This window comes from Onychostoma macrolepis, chromosome 21 (genome assembly GCF_012432095.1).
Source record: "Onychostoma macrolepis isolate SWU-2019 chromosome 21, ASM1243209v1, whole genome shotgun sequence".
In the NCBI taxonomy this organism is placed as follows: domain Eukaryota; kingdom Metazoa; phylum Chordata; class Actinopteri; order Cypriniformes; family Cyprinidae; genus Onychostoma; species Onychostoma macrolepis.
Window position 1 is genome coordinate 22889422 of NC_081175.1, and position 20336 is coordinate 22909757.

Below are 20336 nucleotides of genomic sequence, written 5' to 3' on the forward strand. Positions count from 1 at the left end.
GCAAACATGAAATTTGTATACTGTGCTACTACACATGCTGTATACTAGAAACAGAAAGAGTAGTATGCTAGTATGCTATTCCAAAAGCAGACACTGAAACCAAGTGACCGTCAAGGTTGGTTAGGACTCAAATTAATATGCAAGAGATCACCTATCACTGGTTAGGACGTAGTGTATGCATGGATTCACCTCTCGTTGGCTTCTCTGCTCTCCTGTAGGTTGAGAGGAGCTGGAGACTCAGGGCACTGGACCGTCTCTGGGCCTTCAGAGGAAGGCGTATCATTGGCGCCCCCTGCAGACGAGCCCTCTCCTGCCTGCTGCTCCTCTGTGATGGGATGTTCCAGCATCCAGCTCGCCAGCACCTCGATGGTACGTGAGTCCACCTCTCCAGTGACCCCTGAGAGAGGTCACAAAGAGGTCAGGGAGAACACACAAAAAATGTTTAGACACACTCGACTGAATTAAAGTCTCTCGTGAACTTAAAGGGGTCATATGATGTGATTTCTTGTTTTCCTTTACTTTTGTGTGTTATGTAGCTGTTTGTGCATGTATAAGATTTGCAGAGTTACAAAGCTCAAAGTCTCCCACAAAAGGATTTATTCTATCTAAAAGAGAAGGCTAAACCAGACCGGGCTAAAATGCCTCATTCAAACACGCCCCATATGTCTACGGCACGATGTGGAAATATTTGCATAATGCCGTCCAAATGTGCACGCAAAGAAAGAAGGCGTGGTTTCAGTAACCGCAGTAGCGTTGATGCAGCCATGTCAGGGAGATGCTGCGTGTTTCTATGCGAAAGCAAAAGCACTTTATTTGGCCTTCTGAAAGTAGATGCGATTAGGAATCATTGGTTAAGATTTGTTTACAACAGAACAGCTAAACCCAAATGTTTGAATCTGTGCAACGCATTTTATGGACGACAGTTTCGTGAACCTAGGAGAGTACAAGGCTGGATGTGCACAAAGGCTATTTCAAAAACAAACAAAAAAAAGGGTCGACTTTGCTATGACAATCTGGCGCTTCTGAATCAGCGACTGCAAGTATGTTTTTCTATTAGTTTAAGTATTTGCTATTGACTGTTCAAATGTGGAGTTTTGCACAGTGTAGAGTAACGCGTTGTGTGTGTGTGACAGGGTCACATCACAGTGGAGTCAGCTGTCTTAACCGCGGCTTGTGTACTGCAAATACATACGAGCATCATCACTGTGTCTGTTACGTGACTCTGTTCCCCTTTCGGGCTTGAACTGATGGTAAAACTAACGACATTATTAACTGTCTTTATATTTACTTTGAAAGCTGAAGCTCGCCAATCAGAGCAGACTGTGCTTGTCGGAAGGAGGGGCTTTGTATAAAATGACGTGTTTGAGAAAGGCGGGGCATAGAGGAACTACAATAATGTACAGTATTTGAAAAATTAACATTTAATTAACATTAAAGCATGTCAACATGATCTGTTACACCAAATACACAAAATAATGATCTTTAAAAATAGCATCATATGACCCCTTTAGAAACCTTTTGGTCTGAAGTGTATAATAAATGCTTGAAATTTATCAAATATAAAGTTGTCTTTGAATTTTTTTTCTACAAATCTGTAATTTTATTTTAAAAACAAATGAAATGGAAACAGACTTGTTGGACCAGATGGTGAAGGAAAACTTGAATACAGAACTGATTAAACTAGAAAGCTACGGAAGCTTGTTTCTACCATGGGATAAAAAAAAATAAAATAAAATAAAGTAATTGTCTTTAATATTTTTTTTTTCACAATTATATTTATATCTTACAATTCTGTCTTTTTTTCAGAATATGAGACAAAGTCAGAATTGCAGGACAAATTCTGAATTGCTAGATGTAAAGACAGTTGCGAGATATAAACTTGCAATTCTGAAAAAACAAAGCTGGAATTGTGGAATATAAACTCGCAACTGCAAAAACAATAAGTTACGTTACTTTATTTTGTGGCAGAGACCACAAAAAAAAATGAACTGCGAGATGTAAACTCAGAAAAAAATCTCAATTTGCAAGAAATTGCAAGAAAAACAATTCTGAATTCAGTACTGATAGATAAAACAAAAGAATTGGCTTATTTTAAAAGTTGGCTTTACTAACAAAACAAATATATAATTAGATTTTTGTATAACTATAATGTTTAAGAAAATGTAAATATGCAATAAAATGATTTTCAAATATATACAAAATATTTATATAAATAAGCTGAATTTTGTTGAACTGAACAGAGCATTCATAACAGAAAATAAGACTTCATGCGGTGCTCCACTAATATTTCCCATGATTCAGCTGAGTGTTTTAGTGGGGAAGAACAGTGAGGGGTGAATTGAAGCAGGATCTCACAGGGAAGTGTAATGAGTGTATCTACTGCAATAACAGTATCATCAGCAGTCAGCAGTAAATAATTAGAGACAAAATAAATGAATAAATACAATAATCCAAAGTAAAAAAACTCAATATAATTATCCAACTCTTCTTAGTTGTGAATAACTGCACTGCCATCATTGGTTTCTTAATCTTTGAAAATTCCATAAAGCATTGTAATATGATTGTCTCCTTTAGCAGGAAAGAATGAGTCTGGCTAGATGTTGCAAGCACTCGCTGGTACCTGCTGCCTCCATGGCCCTGTAGATGTGTCTCATTGAGAAGCCCATTTCAAGCAAGCGCACTGGGACAAACATTTGGGGCTGTTCTAAAGGACAGAAATGAAAATATTCAGTGATGCATCAGAATGTGTCTGGACTGGGCTGACTGATGCAGTCAGTCAGGTAAATATAATGTCTTTAAATTATTTATTTAGAAAATATCTTCATTTAAAAAAAAAAAAAGATATAGCACTGTGCTAGAGAACTTATTGGTCAACAAAATGAAACATGGACTACAAATATATATATATATATATATATATATATATATATATATATATATATATATATATATATATATATATATATATTTTTTTTAAACCTAATAAAGTTTAATATCTGAGTTTTTTATTTACATAAAATAAACTATTATATTCAGAAAATAATAAATAAATAATTAGTATAATAAGTCACTAAATCAAATTAATGATATTAAAAAAGAAAGTGCATTGTCTACAAATTTCATTACATATACTGTATATATTTTTACACTTAATAAACTTTAATATCTGACACAGACTACAAATTCTATTATTTTATTTGTTTTGCACTAAATGAAGTTTAATACCGGAGACCACTTTGAAAAATCAGGTTTTTTTTTTTTACATAAAATGATTTAATACAACATTTAATATAAACAAAATTACAAATATTCAGAAAATTATAACTAAATAATTAGAATAATATTTCTAAGCCACTAATTAAATTTGAGATATTAAAATCAATCAATCAATCAATCAATCAATCAATCAATCTATACTTTATTTGTCCCTCATGAGGGAAATTTGTTTTGAGCAATACAGGTAAAAAACTGCATAACAAAATACCAACATCAATAATAACGATCACACAGTTGTGTCCCTTGAATTAGAGTTTAACAGCCTAAGAAAATAAATAATATAAATTCCATTAAATTTTTTCCTTTTTTTGCACTAAATAAACTTTAATATCTGTCATTGACTATAAATTCCATTAAATTTTTCCCCTAATAAAGTTTAATATCCACATTGAAAAGTAGGAATATTTTTCATTTACATTTAGTCTTTTATTTAGACTTTCATTTAGTCACTAATGAAATTTGTGATATTAAAAAACAAACTAAGATATTCTGAAATTTTAATTGAATTGTACTCATTTTTATTCATTAATTTTAAGTTTTTTTTTTATTTTTATTTACCTTTCACACAGACTGATACACTAGTAATATAATTAATACAATATAAAAATAATGAAAATTTTTATTTAAAAAAAAAATTATACAAACAATATTTTTCACCAGTGGTCTCAGAGTTTTGGACCCCAGTGCATAAAAAAAATGTAAATATATTTATAAAAGACATTGGTAATGCATCGTGAGATTCAAGGTGCCATTCAGTGTAAAGATGCACAAAAAAGCCAAAAACTTTTTTGCAATCAGTGAGTACAGTATGTAACAAACCAAAAAATCCTTTCAGAGCAAGACTCAAGTGTAAAACATGCACAGGCGTCAGGGTTACGTTAAAGAGTTAAATTTCTCAAGCGCTCCCACCTGGCACTGCATAAACCGATCTTGACATCAGTTTATAAAAACAAATTTTAAAAGAAAAAAAATCATGAGACCATATGAACTGTGTCCATGGATACCACATGCTACTTGTATTCCAGAGTCTGTCTAGACGTCTTACCCACGGGGGTCCTGGTCTGACCGCAGGGCTCCAGGAAGCTGGTCTGCTGCTCAGTGAAGCCTTCACAGGAGGCTGAGCTCGTCAGGCTGAGCCCGGGGGGCAGAACCGGACTGTGGACGAGACCTGCCAATGTGGGAAAACGCGCCAGTACCATCCGCCTAGAGGAGCCCAGCCACACACACATGCACACACAGACACAAGAGAACCGCTAGCACCTGCTCTAGAGCAAACCTTCAGCTTGAGTGTGTGTTATGTTGAGGTGTTAATCACCCTTGTGTCATTAAGCCATGCTCAGACGCCTGAGGTTAAGAGGAGCATGTGTTTGAGGTTATAACACACACACTCACCTGTATTCTCACTCACAGTTTCAGTAACCTGTGTGTGAGTGTGTGTCTCAGTTGACGCCGATCTGGAGTGAGAATATCCAGGCATGTCAGAGAGTTTACCGTGTGTGTGTGTGTGTGTGTGTGTGTGTTTGAAACCCTTGTCTCATGTCCCTTACCTTCAAATTGACATTGACTAGCACAGTTATTTAAAAAAAAAAAAAACACTGTACACATATTACTTGCCAGAACAATTACTCCTCAGATGTTAGTTAAAACTTCATAGTACTTTATAATTACTTCACTAATTCATAGGTTCCTTTATAATACACTCTTTAAATTTTAACAATTGGGCTTGGATGAAAGAGAAACTCACTGTAGCAGGTTGATGGGAAGGAACGGGTTAAAGTTCTCCAGGCCGTCAGACTGCAGGGCGGTGAGGAGTGAGGCTGTGAGGTCATTGGTGGAGGGTGAAGCTGATTGGCCGAAGATGGCGGTACCTTCAGAGCCGTTGCTGTAAAGTGAGACTGAACTGGAGGATTTGGACACAGGCTGAGAGGACGAGTGACCTCCTGAATCTGTGTACACAGACACAACAGAAAAAAACAAGAGTAAAATTAATTAATATAAAAAAACGAAAACAAATATTAAATTAAGTCATTGTTAATATTATTAGTAGTAGAAACAGTAGAAGCTATTATTATAGACTTTTGCCTTTCTAAGCTATATGAAATGCTACTGCTACTACTATTATTATATTAAAGTTACTAAATTAAATTATTGAATATATTAATTAATAATAATTAAAAATAAACTAATGATCATGATTTTTTTGTATATTTGTATTATTTTTACAGACTTTTGCCTTTTAAAAGTTAAAAATTAAAAAGTTAGTAAATAATATTACTAAATTAAAAACAAAAACATTAGTAATAATTTATTATTATTAGCTATTTTTCCAGACATTTGTCTTTCTAAGCTATATGAAATACTACTACTAAACAATAATAATAATAATAATAATAAATTGCATTATTGAATTAAAATTAAAATGATGAAATTATATTAAGTAATTAAAAATAAACAATAGTAATAATAAAAATGTGATGATAATGATGATTATTATTGAATATTTTGTGAATTATTATTTTACTGACATTTGCCTCTTATTATATTGAATTATTAAAATTAAATTAATGTTATTAAATTATAATTAAAAAACAGTAGTAATATTAATAATTTATAGCAATTTTACAGACTTTTGCCTATTAGCTTTTTTTTTTTTAACTTTTGCCTTTTGCCTATTAATAATTATAATACATTAAATCTTTATATTAAAATTATTCAATTATATTAATAATTAAATTAACAGCCGTTATAATATGTATTATAATTAATTAAATTATTATATTAAAGTTATTAAATGACATTAATTACTGAATCATTATAAACAAATATATAAACATTTTATTATTATATTATTATTACAAATCAAGTTTAATTATTATTGTTCAACAGTAAAGTGAGTAAACAACTGAAACTGTATTGTTCACATGTTGTTGCCGAAGCTCCAGACCTTTGTGTTCTTTGCTTCCATCCTCGTGCAGTCTGCTCAGCACTCCTTTAAAGATGATGATCTGGGCCCTCTCGAGGTCTGATAAAGCCATGGCCTGTTTGATCGGACAGGGTCTGACGGCCCACTTCACCATGCTCCGCACCACAAACTGCAGCACAGAGCGCAGCTCGGCGTTCTCCTCCCCGCCAGAAGAGGCTCTCGCTGGGTCAGGGCTACTTGCATTGACCCCTGCATCCGATTTGGTAACCAGGAGAAGATCTATAAACTTCCCGCAGTTCAGAATGACAGCCAGAGATTTTAGCGCCCCCAAAAGGAGGTAGGAAATGCGGACTGCGCGCAGTTCCAAACCAAAGAAGTCCACTCTGGGTTGTGGTGCAAGTATTGTTGGACAGGGGGCGCTACCATGCTCCTCGTTTGACTGTATGAGGGATCTAAATGTGTCATCTTGGTTCTCCTCTCTCCTCTCTTCCACATTACTTCTGTCCTCATCCACTGAACAGCTCATTGCCTCATCGTCCATCATAATACGAGCGATGTCCTCGTCCAAACGTCTCTCCAGCTCGCTACGTGGGCCGCCCTCAGAGCTGATTCGGTTTCGTGGCAATCCAGATGTTTCGGATGATCCAGAAGGAGGCTCCTGCTCTTCTAAGATGCCGGTCATCAGGATGAGGTCGAACAGCACGGACGGCTTGAGGCCACGGCAGCGGGACATGTCCAGCTGGGGGACGTCACATGGCTCCAGGGAGGAGAGAGGTGTGTCGCTGGGTGACCAAGAATTCAGGAAGCTTTGGGTTAGTGGGACCACAGCAGGTCACAAGCAGTATGAAGATGAGGAGAGGAGTGAGACGGAAGGGGCAAGACAGAAATAAAAGAGTGGAAAGGAAAGGATACCATGATTAGAAAAAAATGAAGGGGACAAAAGACAATACAAGAAAAGGGAAGTGAAGAAATCGAAAAGGAAAAAAGATGCATGCAACTGGCAAAAAGAACAGGACAGGTATAACATACAAAATATACAAAAATTACAATGGCGTTTGAACATAGAAACTAATGACAGCGTTGAAGAACATTACATTTTACTCTAAAACTCTAATATATAAGATTAATAAATTGCGGTGAAAAATAATGTGTTAAAATTATTAACGCATTTAATGCACTTGCCCCACCCCGCCCCAGACCTACGTGGGTCATCTGACATTTCATACAGTTGATTGATGACAAATATGAGGCAGGGCAACAACTCACTGCGTGATGGAGCCTAGAGAACGTAGCTAGAATGCCCCTAAAATTCAAGATATGGGGCAAAAATGCCCCTGTTTGAGTTTGTGTCTCAAATTTACATCATATAGTTGAGCAATATCACACAAGCAATAAGTGCAATATCACACAATTTCAAATGTGATACTGATCTTATTCAATAAATAAGAAGTTAATACTGTGTTATTTTAGACACAATGTTGTCTGTTTTGCTGAATTTTGCCAACAAAAATACAACCCGAATTCTGGAAATGTTGGGACATTTTTTAAATTTTAATAAAATGAAAACTAAAAGACTTTCAAATCACATGAGCCAATATTTTATTCACAATAGAACATAGAGAACATAAATGTTTAAAGGGGTCATATGATGCGATTTCAAGTTTTGCTTTCTCTTTGGAGTGTTACAAGCTGTTTATGTATAAGATCCCTGAAGTTGCCAAGACCAAAGTCTCAAAACCAAAGAGATATTCTTTATAAAAGTTAAGACTCGACCACGCCCTCCTAAAACAGCTCATTCAAACACATCCCCACAGTTCTACATTACGGTGTGGGGAGATTTGCAAAACACTGCCGAAATGTATACGCAAAGAAAGAGGAGCGTGACTCCTCAAGAATATTTTCATATTTAAAGAATTTGCCAATGACTATTCAAACGCGAGTTTTGAGCAGTGTAGAGTAGTGCTTGTTGTTTGTCGTTTCTCCGATCACAAATGCAGACATGGTAATGTTTGCACGATGCAACGCGACGCTTAAAAAGACAGTATAAGTCATTATAATCAGTAATTATGTCAGTAACAAATGCCTCGTTTGTAATGGGTTTTATTGTTTTTGTGTCGACGCACCGGGACACGGCATCATAATACGGTAAAGGGGCGTAACAATTCCGTCTCACGCTTGAGGTATTCGGATGCCACAGCCATATCACCCTGCAGCCCAAGACCGGTTGCCCACTGAAGCTAAGCAGGGCTGAGCCTGGTCAGTACCTGGATGGGAGACCTCCTGGGAAAACTAGGTAGCTGTTGGTAGAGGTGTTAGTGAGGCCAACAGGGGGTGCTCACCCTGTGGTCTGTGTGGGTCCTAATGCCCCAGTATAGTGACGGGGACACTATACTGTAAAAAAAAGCACCGTTTTTCGGATGAAACGTTAAACCGAGGTCCTGACTCTCTGTGGTCATTAAAAATCCCATGACACTCATCGTAAAGAGTAGGGGTGTATCCCCGGTGTCCTGGCCAGATTCCCTCCACTGGCCCTTATCAATCGTGGCCTCCTAATAATCCCCATCCACTTGATTGGCTCTATCTCTCTCTCCTCTCCACCTGTAGCTGGTGTGTGGTGAGCGCACTGGCGCCATTGTGCTGTGGCTGCCGTCGCATCATCCAAGTGGATGCTGCACACTGGTGGTGGTTGAGGAGAGACCCCCCCATATGATTGTAAAGCGCTTTGGGTGTACAGCAATACACATTAAAAGCGCTATATAAATGCCTCATTCATTCATTCATTCATCACAACGCACTGGATAGCTGGCCTATCAGAGCACACCTCGCTTCTCAGAACGATGAGCTTTGTAAAAAAATCAGCACGTTTCAGAAAGGCGGGGCATAGAAGAGCAACAATAATGTACAGTATGTGGAAAATAATGTTTTTTGAACCTTAAACTGCATAAACATTGCATTACACCAAATGCACAAAATACTGTTCTTTTTATCAACGTCATATGACCCCTTTAAACTGAGAAATTTTAAAATTTTATGCAACAAACAGCAGAATTTCATTAAAGAAATAATTTCATATTTCCATAGTAATAATAATAAAAATAATTATTAAAAGTATAGTTCACCCACCCAAAAATAAAAATGTTGTCATCATTTACACACCCTCATGGTCCAAAAGAGTATATGTAATAAATTTAAATCAAACAAAATATTTTTTTGCTGAATCAACTTAAACACAACAATGTCTTTAAATTATATTTTGGTAGTAATTACTCAGCTAAATTTGATGTGCTATTAATCTGCGATTAATTAGATTAATTAATCACCACATAGTGTAATAAGATTAAACATTTTAATCGCTCTCGGCATTGATTAAAAATGTTAAATCTGAGGCTAACATGTAAACTTAATGTAATGTAAACTTAATTTAATTGCGTAGCACCATGTTGGAGAATATCCACTGGACGCAAACTGCGTACGCAGTTCTGTGTAAGCCGCGCCGCACAGATACGCTATTTTCATTCAAATCAAAGCGTAAACAAACATAGAAGATCTATCTGTGCGTAATGGTGCTATGCTGACACAGAGTCGTTGTTTTTGTTTTTTTTCTTTGCGTACAAAAAGTATTCTCGTAGCTTCATAACGTTACGGTTGAACCACTGATGGCAGATGGACTATTCTGACAATGTTTTTTATACTTTTCTGGGCCTTGACCGTGTTAACTGTTTGGCAGTCAATGGGACACTCACAAGCCTCCCGATTTTCATCCAAAATATCTTAAATTGTGTTCCGAAGACGAACGAAGCTTTTACGGGTTTGGAATGACATGGGGGTAAGCGATTAATGACAAAATTTTCATTTTGGGGTGGAGTAACCCTTTAACTGATTATTTTTATTATTAGCTATTTTACAGACTTTTGCTTATTAGCTTTATTTTTTTTACTTTTGCCTCATATAAAAATGTAATCATTTTAATCTTGCATTTATTTGATTGTCTGTAAGAATACTGTATACTGTATATATGTATTTGTGTACTTACCTCACAGTAAAATCTGTCTCCTCCCACTGAAGCTTAGCCAAGGGGCTTCCCTCTTTCAAGACTCCGAGCAGAGTCGCCCGTCGACCGCTGGGTTTGTGCAGGCAGGTCCCTCCAGCACGGAGACCGCTGTCCACCCCTCCGATCAGCGCCATGACGGGCCAGACATCAGTGCACAACACGCTGAGCTGGGCGTCAGAGAGTCCCGCTGGGCCAGAGAGGTGGTCTGTCGACGTACTGACATCTGCCCAAGCAGAGCCCCTCTCTCTGTTCACCCCACATTTCTCATCGGACTCCTTACTGGCATGACCTGCTAGCAGACGACGAAATATATTAACCTTTAAAACACAATTGGCATAGTAACCTATTAAAAAAAGCTTTTCTAAAAAGTAATTAATGGGAAAAATTCTAAATTATATATGCTCCTGGAAACAAGACGAGTAATCAACATTTTAAGTCCAGAAAAATATGTTTTAAAAGTTTTTAAATGTATTTATAATACATTTTTGTATACATTTAGTTTTTTACATTTATATTTATTAATTTAGCAGACATTTAGTCTGCTTTTTTTTTGCTAGTTGTTTTTTTATTTATTTTAAAACACCTAGTTCTCTTTCAAACATTCGTTCAGTATCTCACTATGGGAATCGCCTCGGGCGTGACCAATCCTGGAAGCACCAATTACACCACGTCTGTCGTTTGACAGACCAATCACGACAGTGATGAGGGAGTCCCGCCTCCCCAATATATACCACTGCATAACGGTCCCTACCTCATTCTCGTTCTCTTCCCCGTGAAGATCCTTTTGGAAGCTATCCTCAGCAGATCATTGTTGAGTGGCCGCTAAACTGTTCACGGACGAGCCGATTTTTAGGTATGTCACCGAACGCGGCTGCTTTTTGATTGGGGAATGCTCTCTGTTAAAGTGAATATTTGTCTTTCTGCTGCTTTTTGTGGTGGGGACCAGCACGTCAGGGCGGGTACTCATTTTCTTTATCGAGCAGTTATAGCTCTTTTTCTTTCTCCAATTATCGAGAGGCACGTTGTGGTGATCTCATTAATCACTCAGTGTTCGCATCTCTGTTATGGCGACTGCGAGCCCATCCAGCAGCACAGCGAAAGGGAAAGATCCCTCTCGTCCATGTGCATGCGGGTCTATGATCTCGTCTAAAGACTCTCACCCTTTGTGCATAGCGTTTTTGGGAGTTAGACATGCACAGGCTACGCTCGCTAATCCCGAGTGCTGCCCGCACTGCTCTCATTTCCCATTAAGGGTTTTGGAGCGCAGAGTAAGAGTCGCGGCCGCGAATAAAGGGGACCCGAGTCTTTCCGTGCCTCCCGTGGAAATGAACGAGGGTCCTCCGCGGGCCCAGTGCAGCTGGGGAGAGTTGATGGACAAGTTTTCTCCGGAACTTCCTCCCCTCTTTGAATCAAACCTTTTGGCAGGGGACAAAGAGGAGGAGGATGAAGATGATGAGGCGATTGCTTGTCTCTTAGAGGAGGATTTAGAGGACGATGAAGAGGATGCTATCCTCCCTCCTAATCTTTCTTCCAGGCCTGGCAGTGCGATGAGTGAGTCCCCCTCCCCCATGCCAGGGGAACAGGACCTTATTGAAATGTGTAGAAGAGCAGCTGCTAAACTCTCTATCGACTGGCCATCTCAGCAAGAGGGCCAGGGTGCAGAGAGGGATTTATATGATGGGAAGAGGCTGCCATCACGTACTTCCCCAGTCAAGCAGCTGGTACCAGCCGTCCCAGCATGTGTCACAGAGATGCGGCGCTTCTGGAACAAACCCTTCTCACATAGGGTTCCTGTTAAAGGTTTTTCTAGGCTGGACGTTCATAATATGGAGGAGTTGGGGATGTCCAACCCACCTCCAGTCGAAGTGTCGGTGGTAAGTCACCTACACCCTAATCGATGGGCAGCCCTATCCTCCTCCTCTCCTTCTCTGCCAGGACGGACAGAGAGGCTGTCTGCTTCTCTTTTTCAAAAAATGTACCGCTCCTCTGCCCTGGCTGTCAGAGCCCTAAATGCCACCTCACTGCTCACAGCATACCAAGCTGAGCTCATGGAGGAGATGGGAAGGCAGATTGATGCTGGGTCACCCGATTCAGCTTGGTGGGAAGAGATCTGCGTCATTGCAGATCTCAACCTGCACTCATCAAGGGGAGCAGTCCAGAGCTGCGACCGCAGCATGGGCCTGGCCGTGGTGGGTGAAAGAGCCCTGTGGTTGGGTCTGACGAGCTTATCAGAAAGGGAGAAGGCAGAGTTTCTTGATGCCCCAGTGGAGCCAAAAGCCCTTTTCGGGACTGCAGTGACGAAGATGCGTCAGCAGTGCGACTTGCGCAAGAAGGATGGGGAAGCTTTTGAAACTTGCCTTCCCAGGAAGCCAACTGCTCGGTCAAACCAACCCACGTGTCCAGGGTTTGCCTCTGATTCCGGGGGGGTCAGTCAGGGTACAGACACCCTAGGCCCCCTCCTCAGCAGCCAATGCAGGTGGAGGGCACCCAAAACAGCCCCAGTCTAGAGGCAAGGCTAAGCATCGCCCCAACTAACCCTCAGGGAGGGAAAAAGCGGCAGGCGACCTAACCTGTGGTCTGGTTTTGGGTCAAGAGAGGGGTTACAGCACTCACGGAGTCTCTGTAGCGCCCCTCTGCACAGCGCAGGAGTCTTGTTCCCCCCCTCCAGCAAAGAAGCATCAGGGGGTGTTTCAAGAAAAATTTTCAAAGGGAAGTTCTCTTGTTGGAGTGTTGGCACCAGTTCATCCAGTGCCCCACATGTTGGTTCTACCCTCTCTACCCGCGGGGTTATGCAAGAGAGAGGACAGAAGTTTACACCAGTGTTCCCATTTGAAAGAAATAAAAATGTTTCCTGTGCATCCAGGCAGTGGGCCAAGGGCACAGATTTGTGTGAAAATAAAAACAAAAATACACACAAATACATCCAAATCAGAGCTGCAACCCCTAGCTCCACCGCTGGATGGCGCCGCCACGCCATCAGTGAGCGGGAGCTACAGCGGTCCGCTCTCTGCTCACGCAGAGAGGTGGCGCGCATGTGCAGTACACCCTTGGGTATTATCCACGATAGAACGGGGTTATCGTCTGCAGTTTGCTGTAAAACCTCCACTTTTCAACAGAGTGTTAATGTCAACAGCAGAAGGGGAGTCAGCTCAGATTTTAGAGGAAGAAATAACCTCTCTATTGAGCAAAAGAGTAATTCGGGTGGTAGCACCGGAGGACAGCCAGTACGGTTTTTACTCCCGGTACTTTTTCATCCCCAAAAGAGGCGGGTGTCTCCGTCACATCTTGGATTTGCGGAACCTCAACAAACACCTCAGAAAGTACAAGTTCAAAATGCTTACAGTAAAAACATAATACAATGTTATTCGTCCCAGAGACTGGTTTACATCAGTAGATCTGAAGGACGCTTACTTTCACATAAGCATTTATCCGGCGCACAGAAAATTCAGGCACATCAGGGCACAGCCTACGAATTTTTGATGATTCCGTTCGGTTTGGCAGTGGCCCCACAAATTTTTACGAAATGCGTCGAGGCAGCTCTAGCACCGCTGAGAATAGCGGGTCTCAGAGTGTCAGCTTATTTGGACGATCTCCTCCTCTCTGCTCCGTCACGGCGGCAGGCGGAGATAAATACGAATCTGCTTGGGTCTCATTTAAAAGGCTTAGGCTTCAAAATAAACTAGACAAAAAGCTGCTTAGTGCCCACGCAGGAAATCATTTACCTGGGTCTCAGGCTGAACTCTGAACTCGCCGGTATCAGGCGTTTCTATCAGGAGCAGCGCATCAGGTCAATTCGCGGTTGTCTATCTCTTTTCCAGAGGGGGAAAAAAGTCCCATTCAGACTATGTCTACGTCTTCTAGGTCTGATGGCCTCGGCAGTGTCTGTCATCCCGTTGGGACTGTTGCGAATGAGAGAGTTTCAGTGCTGGGTAGTGGCACAGCGCTTATGTCCGAAGCGCCACCTCAACCGCAAAGTGATAGTGTCATCACATTGCTTGCACGCTCTCCGCTGCTGGAGAGATCGAGCTTTCCTCAAATCAGGGACTCCACTGGGAGCTATTTCTCTGAGAAAGGTTGTAACGACGGATGCGTCGCTCACAGGTTGAGGTGCAGTGTGCGAGGGCAGAATAGCGAAAGGGAAATGGCCCGTCTCGCTACAGAACACACATATAAACTTCCTGGAACTGTTAACAGTGTTTCTAGCATTGAAACATTTTGTGCAGTTCCTACGGAATCACCACATTTTGGTCAGATCAGACAACACAACGGAGGTGGCATATATAAATCGTCAAGGGGGAACACGTTCTCCCCAGCTTCACAGTCTAGCACGAAAACTCATTGTGTGGGGCTTGAAGCATTTTCATTCAGTACGAGTGACTCATGTCCCGGGAATAATGAATGTGGGGGCAGATCTCCTGTCCAGGGGGAACCCTCTGTACAGAGAATGGACTCTCCACCCTCAGGTAGTGAACCAGTTGTGGGAGAGGTTCGGTCGAGCTGCCGTAGATCTCTTCGCCTCGCACGAAAATACCCATTGCCCTCTATTCTTTTCTCTGGCGAGAGACGGTGCACCGATGGGTGTGCATGCTTTGGCTCACCCGTGGCCAAACTTACTGCTTTACGCGTTTCCCCCTCTGAGTCTGATCGTACCAACTCTAAAAACGGTAAGAAAGTGCGGTCACTCAGTAATACTGATCGCTCCGAACTGGCCAGGGAAGTTGTGGCTGACGGAGATAATCCAGCTCCTGCACGATCGGCCCTGGCCTCTCCCGTTGCGCAGAGACCTCCTCTCACAAGCGCAAAGAGAGATTTTTCATCCGGCACCGGACAAAGTGGCTCTTTGGGCCTGGCCCGTGAGAGGTTGAATTTAAGTGTTACGGGTTTGCCTCCGAGGGTGGTTGAAACAATTCAAAATGCGAGAGTGGCTTCGACGTGCTCTGCATATGATAGGAAATGGAATGTATTTGAAAAGGTACAATTTGCCTTTGCTCGCACCATAACTCAATGTTCAGTGGCAGATGTGTTGTGTCTTTTGCAAGAACTTTTAGATAAGGGCAGAGCCTTCTCTACCGTTAAGGTTTATCTTGTGGCAATTTCTGCATGCCATGTGGGGATTGACAGAAATACTATAGGTCAATTATATAGGTTTATGAGGGGTGCGCGGCATCTGAACAGGGTTTCAAAGCCGCTGTGGGTTCTGTCCGTGGTCCTAAACGCACTCTCTCAGCCTCCTTTTGAGCCGATAGATAATATCGATTTAAAGCTCCTTTCGCTAAAGGTTGCTTTGTTATTTGCTCTTTCGACCGCGAAACGAGTTAGTGAACTTCATGCTTTGTTGGTTCATAACTCCTGTATGTTGTTTGCTGTGGATTTCTCGCGAGTATCTCTCAAGACTAATCCAGCATTTGTGCCTAAGGTGAGCGAGTCAGCTTTCGCCTGTAGACAGGTGGATTTACTTGCTTTTCATCCCCCGCCTTTTTCCTCGTCGGAAGAAGAGCGGCTTCATTGTTTGTGCCCTGTCCGTGCGTTGTGTCATTACGTGGACAGGACGAAGGGATTAAGGAGTAATAATCAGTTACTTGTTTCATGGGCTGATTCTCATAAGGGTAAGCCTATTTCTCGTCAGCGCCTGTCCCACTGGCTGGTGGAAGCTATTATATTGAGTTATAATAGCATGGGTCTAAGTCCTCCAGAGGGGCTGAGGGCTCATAGTGCCCGTGGGTTAGCCACCTCGTGGGCGTTGTTTAAGGGCGTTTCAATTCAGGACATTTGTGCGGCGGGGAGTTGGGCTTCGCCACACACTTTTGTCAGATTTTATAGGATGGATGTTACAGAGCCTTCGTTGGCTCATTCTGTCCTAAGTGTGTAAAAAAAAAAAACACTCGTACAGAGGTTGTTTTTATTTCACATGTCTCCATCCTATTCTGTGAATAATACATGGAGTTCTTGTGTTAAGTTATGACACATTACTGAGTTGGCTGGCATGCCTGCTTCGGACAGCATATCTGCAATACCGGAGTTGTCTATATCCCATAGTGAGATACCGAACGAATGTTTGAAAGAGAACTTTAGGTTACTCACGTAACCCCGGTTCTCTGATAACATGAGTGAGGTATCTCATCACACTTCCCTCCTTGCAGTAGCACGGGGAAGAGATATGCTGAGAATGAGGTAGGGACCGTTATGCAGTGGTATATATTGGGGAGGCGGGACTCCCTCATCACTGTCGTGATTGGTCTGTCAACCGACAGACGTGGTGTAATTGGTGCTTCCAGGATTGGTCACGCCCGAGGCGATTCCCATAGTGAGATACCTCACTCATGTTATCAGAGAACCGGGGTTACGTGAGTAACCTAAAGTTTTTATTTCTAGCTTTTATCTATTGTATCATTTCTATAGCATAGTAAATCCAACAGACAAGGTCTAAAACATTTCCAAAATGATTAATTGCAATGATGCTGCACAAATATATATATATATTTATATATATATATATATATATATATATTATGTATATTTTTAAGTAAATAAATAAATGGTTTTAGCAGACAAGTTAACTGACCCATCTTGCCTTGTCCCTCTCTCATGAGAGGGTTGATGAGCTGTAGTTTGTTCAGCATGTGCTGGTTGATATGTTGAACCCAGTCATCGTTCACATACAGTCGTCTTAGCAGCTGAATGGTGGACTCCAGCAGAACCGTGGCCCTCGGGCCGCACAAGGGCTCCCCTGGCAGAAGATCGCTAGGCATGCCACGCATCTGCAGGTCACACAGCGCCACCTACAGGCCAGTCGAAGAACAGGAGGGTTTTGAAAGTTGAATTATAATATATAATATAATTACAATGTAAAAAATGTAATAAACAAAAGTGGTGTAGAGGTTTAAGAGGCTGACCTTTTCTCCTGGGTTGCTGCTGTAGAAAAGAACACATGGGTAGAGCTCTGTGGCATCCACTCCTTCAAACGCAAGCTTGGGCTCCTACACATACATAAAAACAACTTAAACACTAGGGGTGGGCGATATAGCATCAAAATTATATCACAATATTTCAAGAATATCTGCGATAATGATATTTATGATGATATAGAACAAAATATGGAACAACATTTTATTGGTGATTGCAGCTGTCAGGCTATTTATTAGGGCTATTTATTAGTGCAAACACAATGAAGGGCGATTTCCATCCTTCTCCAATGAGCTACTGTCATTGATGATAGACTACCTAATTCGAAGTGTAAATCTATTGTCGTGAGGTGGCAGAATCAGCATTGTAGTGCAATAGTAGAGACCAGTGCTGGGCAAGTTACTTTAAAAAAGTAATTAGTTATAGTCACTTCTCACAAAGAGTAACTGAGTTAGTAACTGATTTGCATCATTATAAAAGTAACCAATTACCAGGGAAAGTAACTATTGCGTTACTTTCTTTAAAAAAATGTTAAAATGTGTCAAATAACTTGGATGCCTTCAATTATTATCATTATTATCGTCTTACTTTTTAATTTTATTTAACAGAACATCAGTAAAATTACAATACTAACATTTATGCATGTTGATGGAGCTTTTATTTTGATGGAAACCTGCAGGAAGTCCTCAGTGCTTCTTTTTGTTGACAGCAACAGATTTATAAATTATTCTCATTACTAATTTGGGAAGATGCACCTATCACATTGTCACATGCCTTGTAAAAATTCATAAAAAAATGTTACTGAACAACTGACGAGCAGGGCCGCTGCTGGCCAAATGGGTGCCCTAAGCAAAATTGTATTGTTGTGCCCCCTCCCCCAAATATTATGAATGTAAAAAAACAAAACAAAAAACACCCACTATAGGGATCAAAATAGAACTTTAACAAAATATAAAAGTAAATAAATAAATTGTACAATTACAATTTTAGCTCTAGACAGTTAACTATATGGCTAATATTTTATTAATACAGTTGTCTGATTGATTTTAGAGTCTCAATTATTCAGAAATAACACAAAAGAAAATTGAGCAGTTTTACTATGATAAAACCATGGTTAATTTTTGTAAGGGTTCAGGGTTGTGATGTCCACGTTTTGAAGATAGCGGCTGTAGTATTTCTATCTCAAAAAGGTAGCCAAAAATTAAAGATTAAGTGGATATTTAAATTAGCCTAAATGTTTGGTCAAAATTAAAGGACTTGATCGTTCTGTAAAGGCCTTTGTCTCCCTTTAAAGGCATTTGCAACAATATGTAAATTGTTTATTTTGTATTATATTATGCAGGCCTGTTTTAACAGTGTTTTCAATTAAACTATATAATGTCGCTATATCATTTATATTGCGATATGACACTTTTTTTTAATCATGTAAAAATGTATACCGGTGATATCATGGACAGTATGATATGGCACACCCCTATTAAACACCTCATATTTCAACTTACCCCATATATTTTAGGTTCATTACTGTTTTTGCATTATTATTTTATTTTTTGAAAATTATTTTCCATGTGAATAGAGCTTGAATTTAACCTATTATATTTCACATAATGCATTTCACATTGTCGCATTGTGCATATTTATACAGAACATGCAGCAAGAAATAATGTAATACAGGACTTATCTGTTGTTTGGATTTTATTGAAGTTTTAAAAGTATTAATTTTTTTAGAATGAACATAAAATATATATTTTTTCCAACCAATGCAACTGATGTTATGCAAGCTGAAAATAATAAATAAAAATTGTTTTCACAATATATTTTTTAAGTTTTTACAAAAAAAAACGTTTTCCTTCAAAATAATGCGCACAGAAGCACTGCACACATTTATTAAAAAAGTCTATTAAATCTATCATACTCTTTTAGTTTTAATTTAATTCCGACTTTAAATGTTCTACTAGCTTATAAATCAAGCAATACTTTTTGGCAGTAATTATACTCCATATATTATTGTACCTTAAATTAGTAATGTTTTGTTCAAAACAAAAGCTCCTCTGTTTAAAAAAAACAAAACAAAAAACACCATATTTCACATTAATTAAAAAAACAAAACAACAACAACAACAACAAAAAAAAACATAGGTTAAATCTGTGATTTGTCTATTTTAAATCTCCCTGTAACTATATTTCATAGACAAAGTTGATTTGGGATTCATATAAAAATTATGATATTCAGAAAAAAACAAAAACAAAAAAACATTATAATATACTGGAGTAAGCAGTCACGTGATTTTCAGCATTGCATTGGATAATAAATTCATTTCTGTCAAATCCATGCATCATGTGATCCATGATGTCCAAAACTCTGTTCGCCTGAAAACCACATGACTGCTTACTGCAATGTGTTATAATAATTTTTTTCCCTCCAATATCATAATTTCTATATGAAGCCTAAATTAACTTTGTCTATGAAATACAGTTATAGGGATATAGGCACATTTAAAATAGACAAATCACAGATTTAAACTATGAATTTGTTGCATTAAATGTGTCAGTCTAAAACAGTAATCACTTTGTGATTACTATCTAAAATAAAATAAAATAAAATAAGAACTGTTCACAGAACCAAATTAAAACTAGTAGATGTAACAGGAAAAGCATTCAAACTAAGGTCATAAACACACACTGACCCTGTTGTTTTTGGCGAAAGAGATTGTTCTGGCCTCCATGTCTAGGATGCAGGTGATGGTGTCTCCCTGGGTAAAGGAGGGCAGAGCTCGGCCCAGCTCTCCTCCATGATACAGGCTACCGCTGTAGGCCCGGTACAGCCACATGTCTGTGGTGGTGCGATGGTTGTAGTCCCTGATGGGCCATCGGGACACTCCAATACAAGTCCCTTCATTTCCTCTGTTCTCCTTAGTAATATAAAACTAAGAGATGGAGACAAAAAGCATTAGAATGCAGAACCTGTAAAAGACAAGGGACACCAGAGACTGTATTTTGCATTGTTACCTTCCAGATGAAGCATCCAGATGTGATGGCGGTGGTGGCCAAACCGTACCCTTTTCCCCCCGATCCATGAGAGAGTACATTCCCGCTCTCCAAAGAACAACATATCAGTTTATGTGGGTCGAAAGAGAAATCACCAATAGGAATACATTCATCTTCACTTCCGCTGTCCTGGAA

The 20336-nt window shown here is 39.7% G+C and overlaps 1 protein-coding gene across 1 annotated transcript in view; it reads right to left on the reverse strand.

Annotated features, from left to right (window-relative positions):
- The window catches only part of LOC131529167 (probable E3 ubiquitin-protein ligase HERC1), an 86327-nt gene that overhangs the window by 27782 nt on the left and 38209 nt on the right, over nucleotides 1-20336 (reverse strand). The window contains 10 exon segments of the mRNA XM_058758724.1: nucleotides 190-397; nucleotides 2621-2704; nucleotides 4322-4479; nucleotides 5021-5222; nucleotides 6221-7005; nucleotides 10233-10542; nucleotides 16813-17029; nucleotides 17144-17227; nucleotides 19841-20080; nucleotides 20163-20330. Of these exon segments, the coding sequence (XP_058614707.1) occupies nucleotides 190-397; nucleotides 2621-2704; nucleotides 4322-4479; nucleotides 5021-5222; nucleotides 6221-7005; nucleotides 10233-10542; nucleotides 16813-17029; nucleotides 17144-17227; nucleotides 19841-20080; nucleotides 20163-20330 (2456 nt within the window).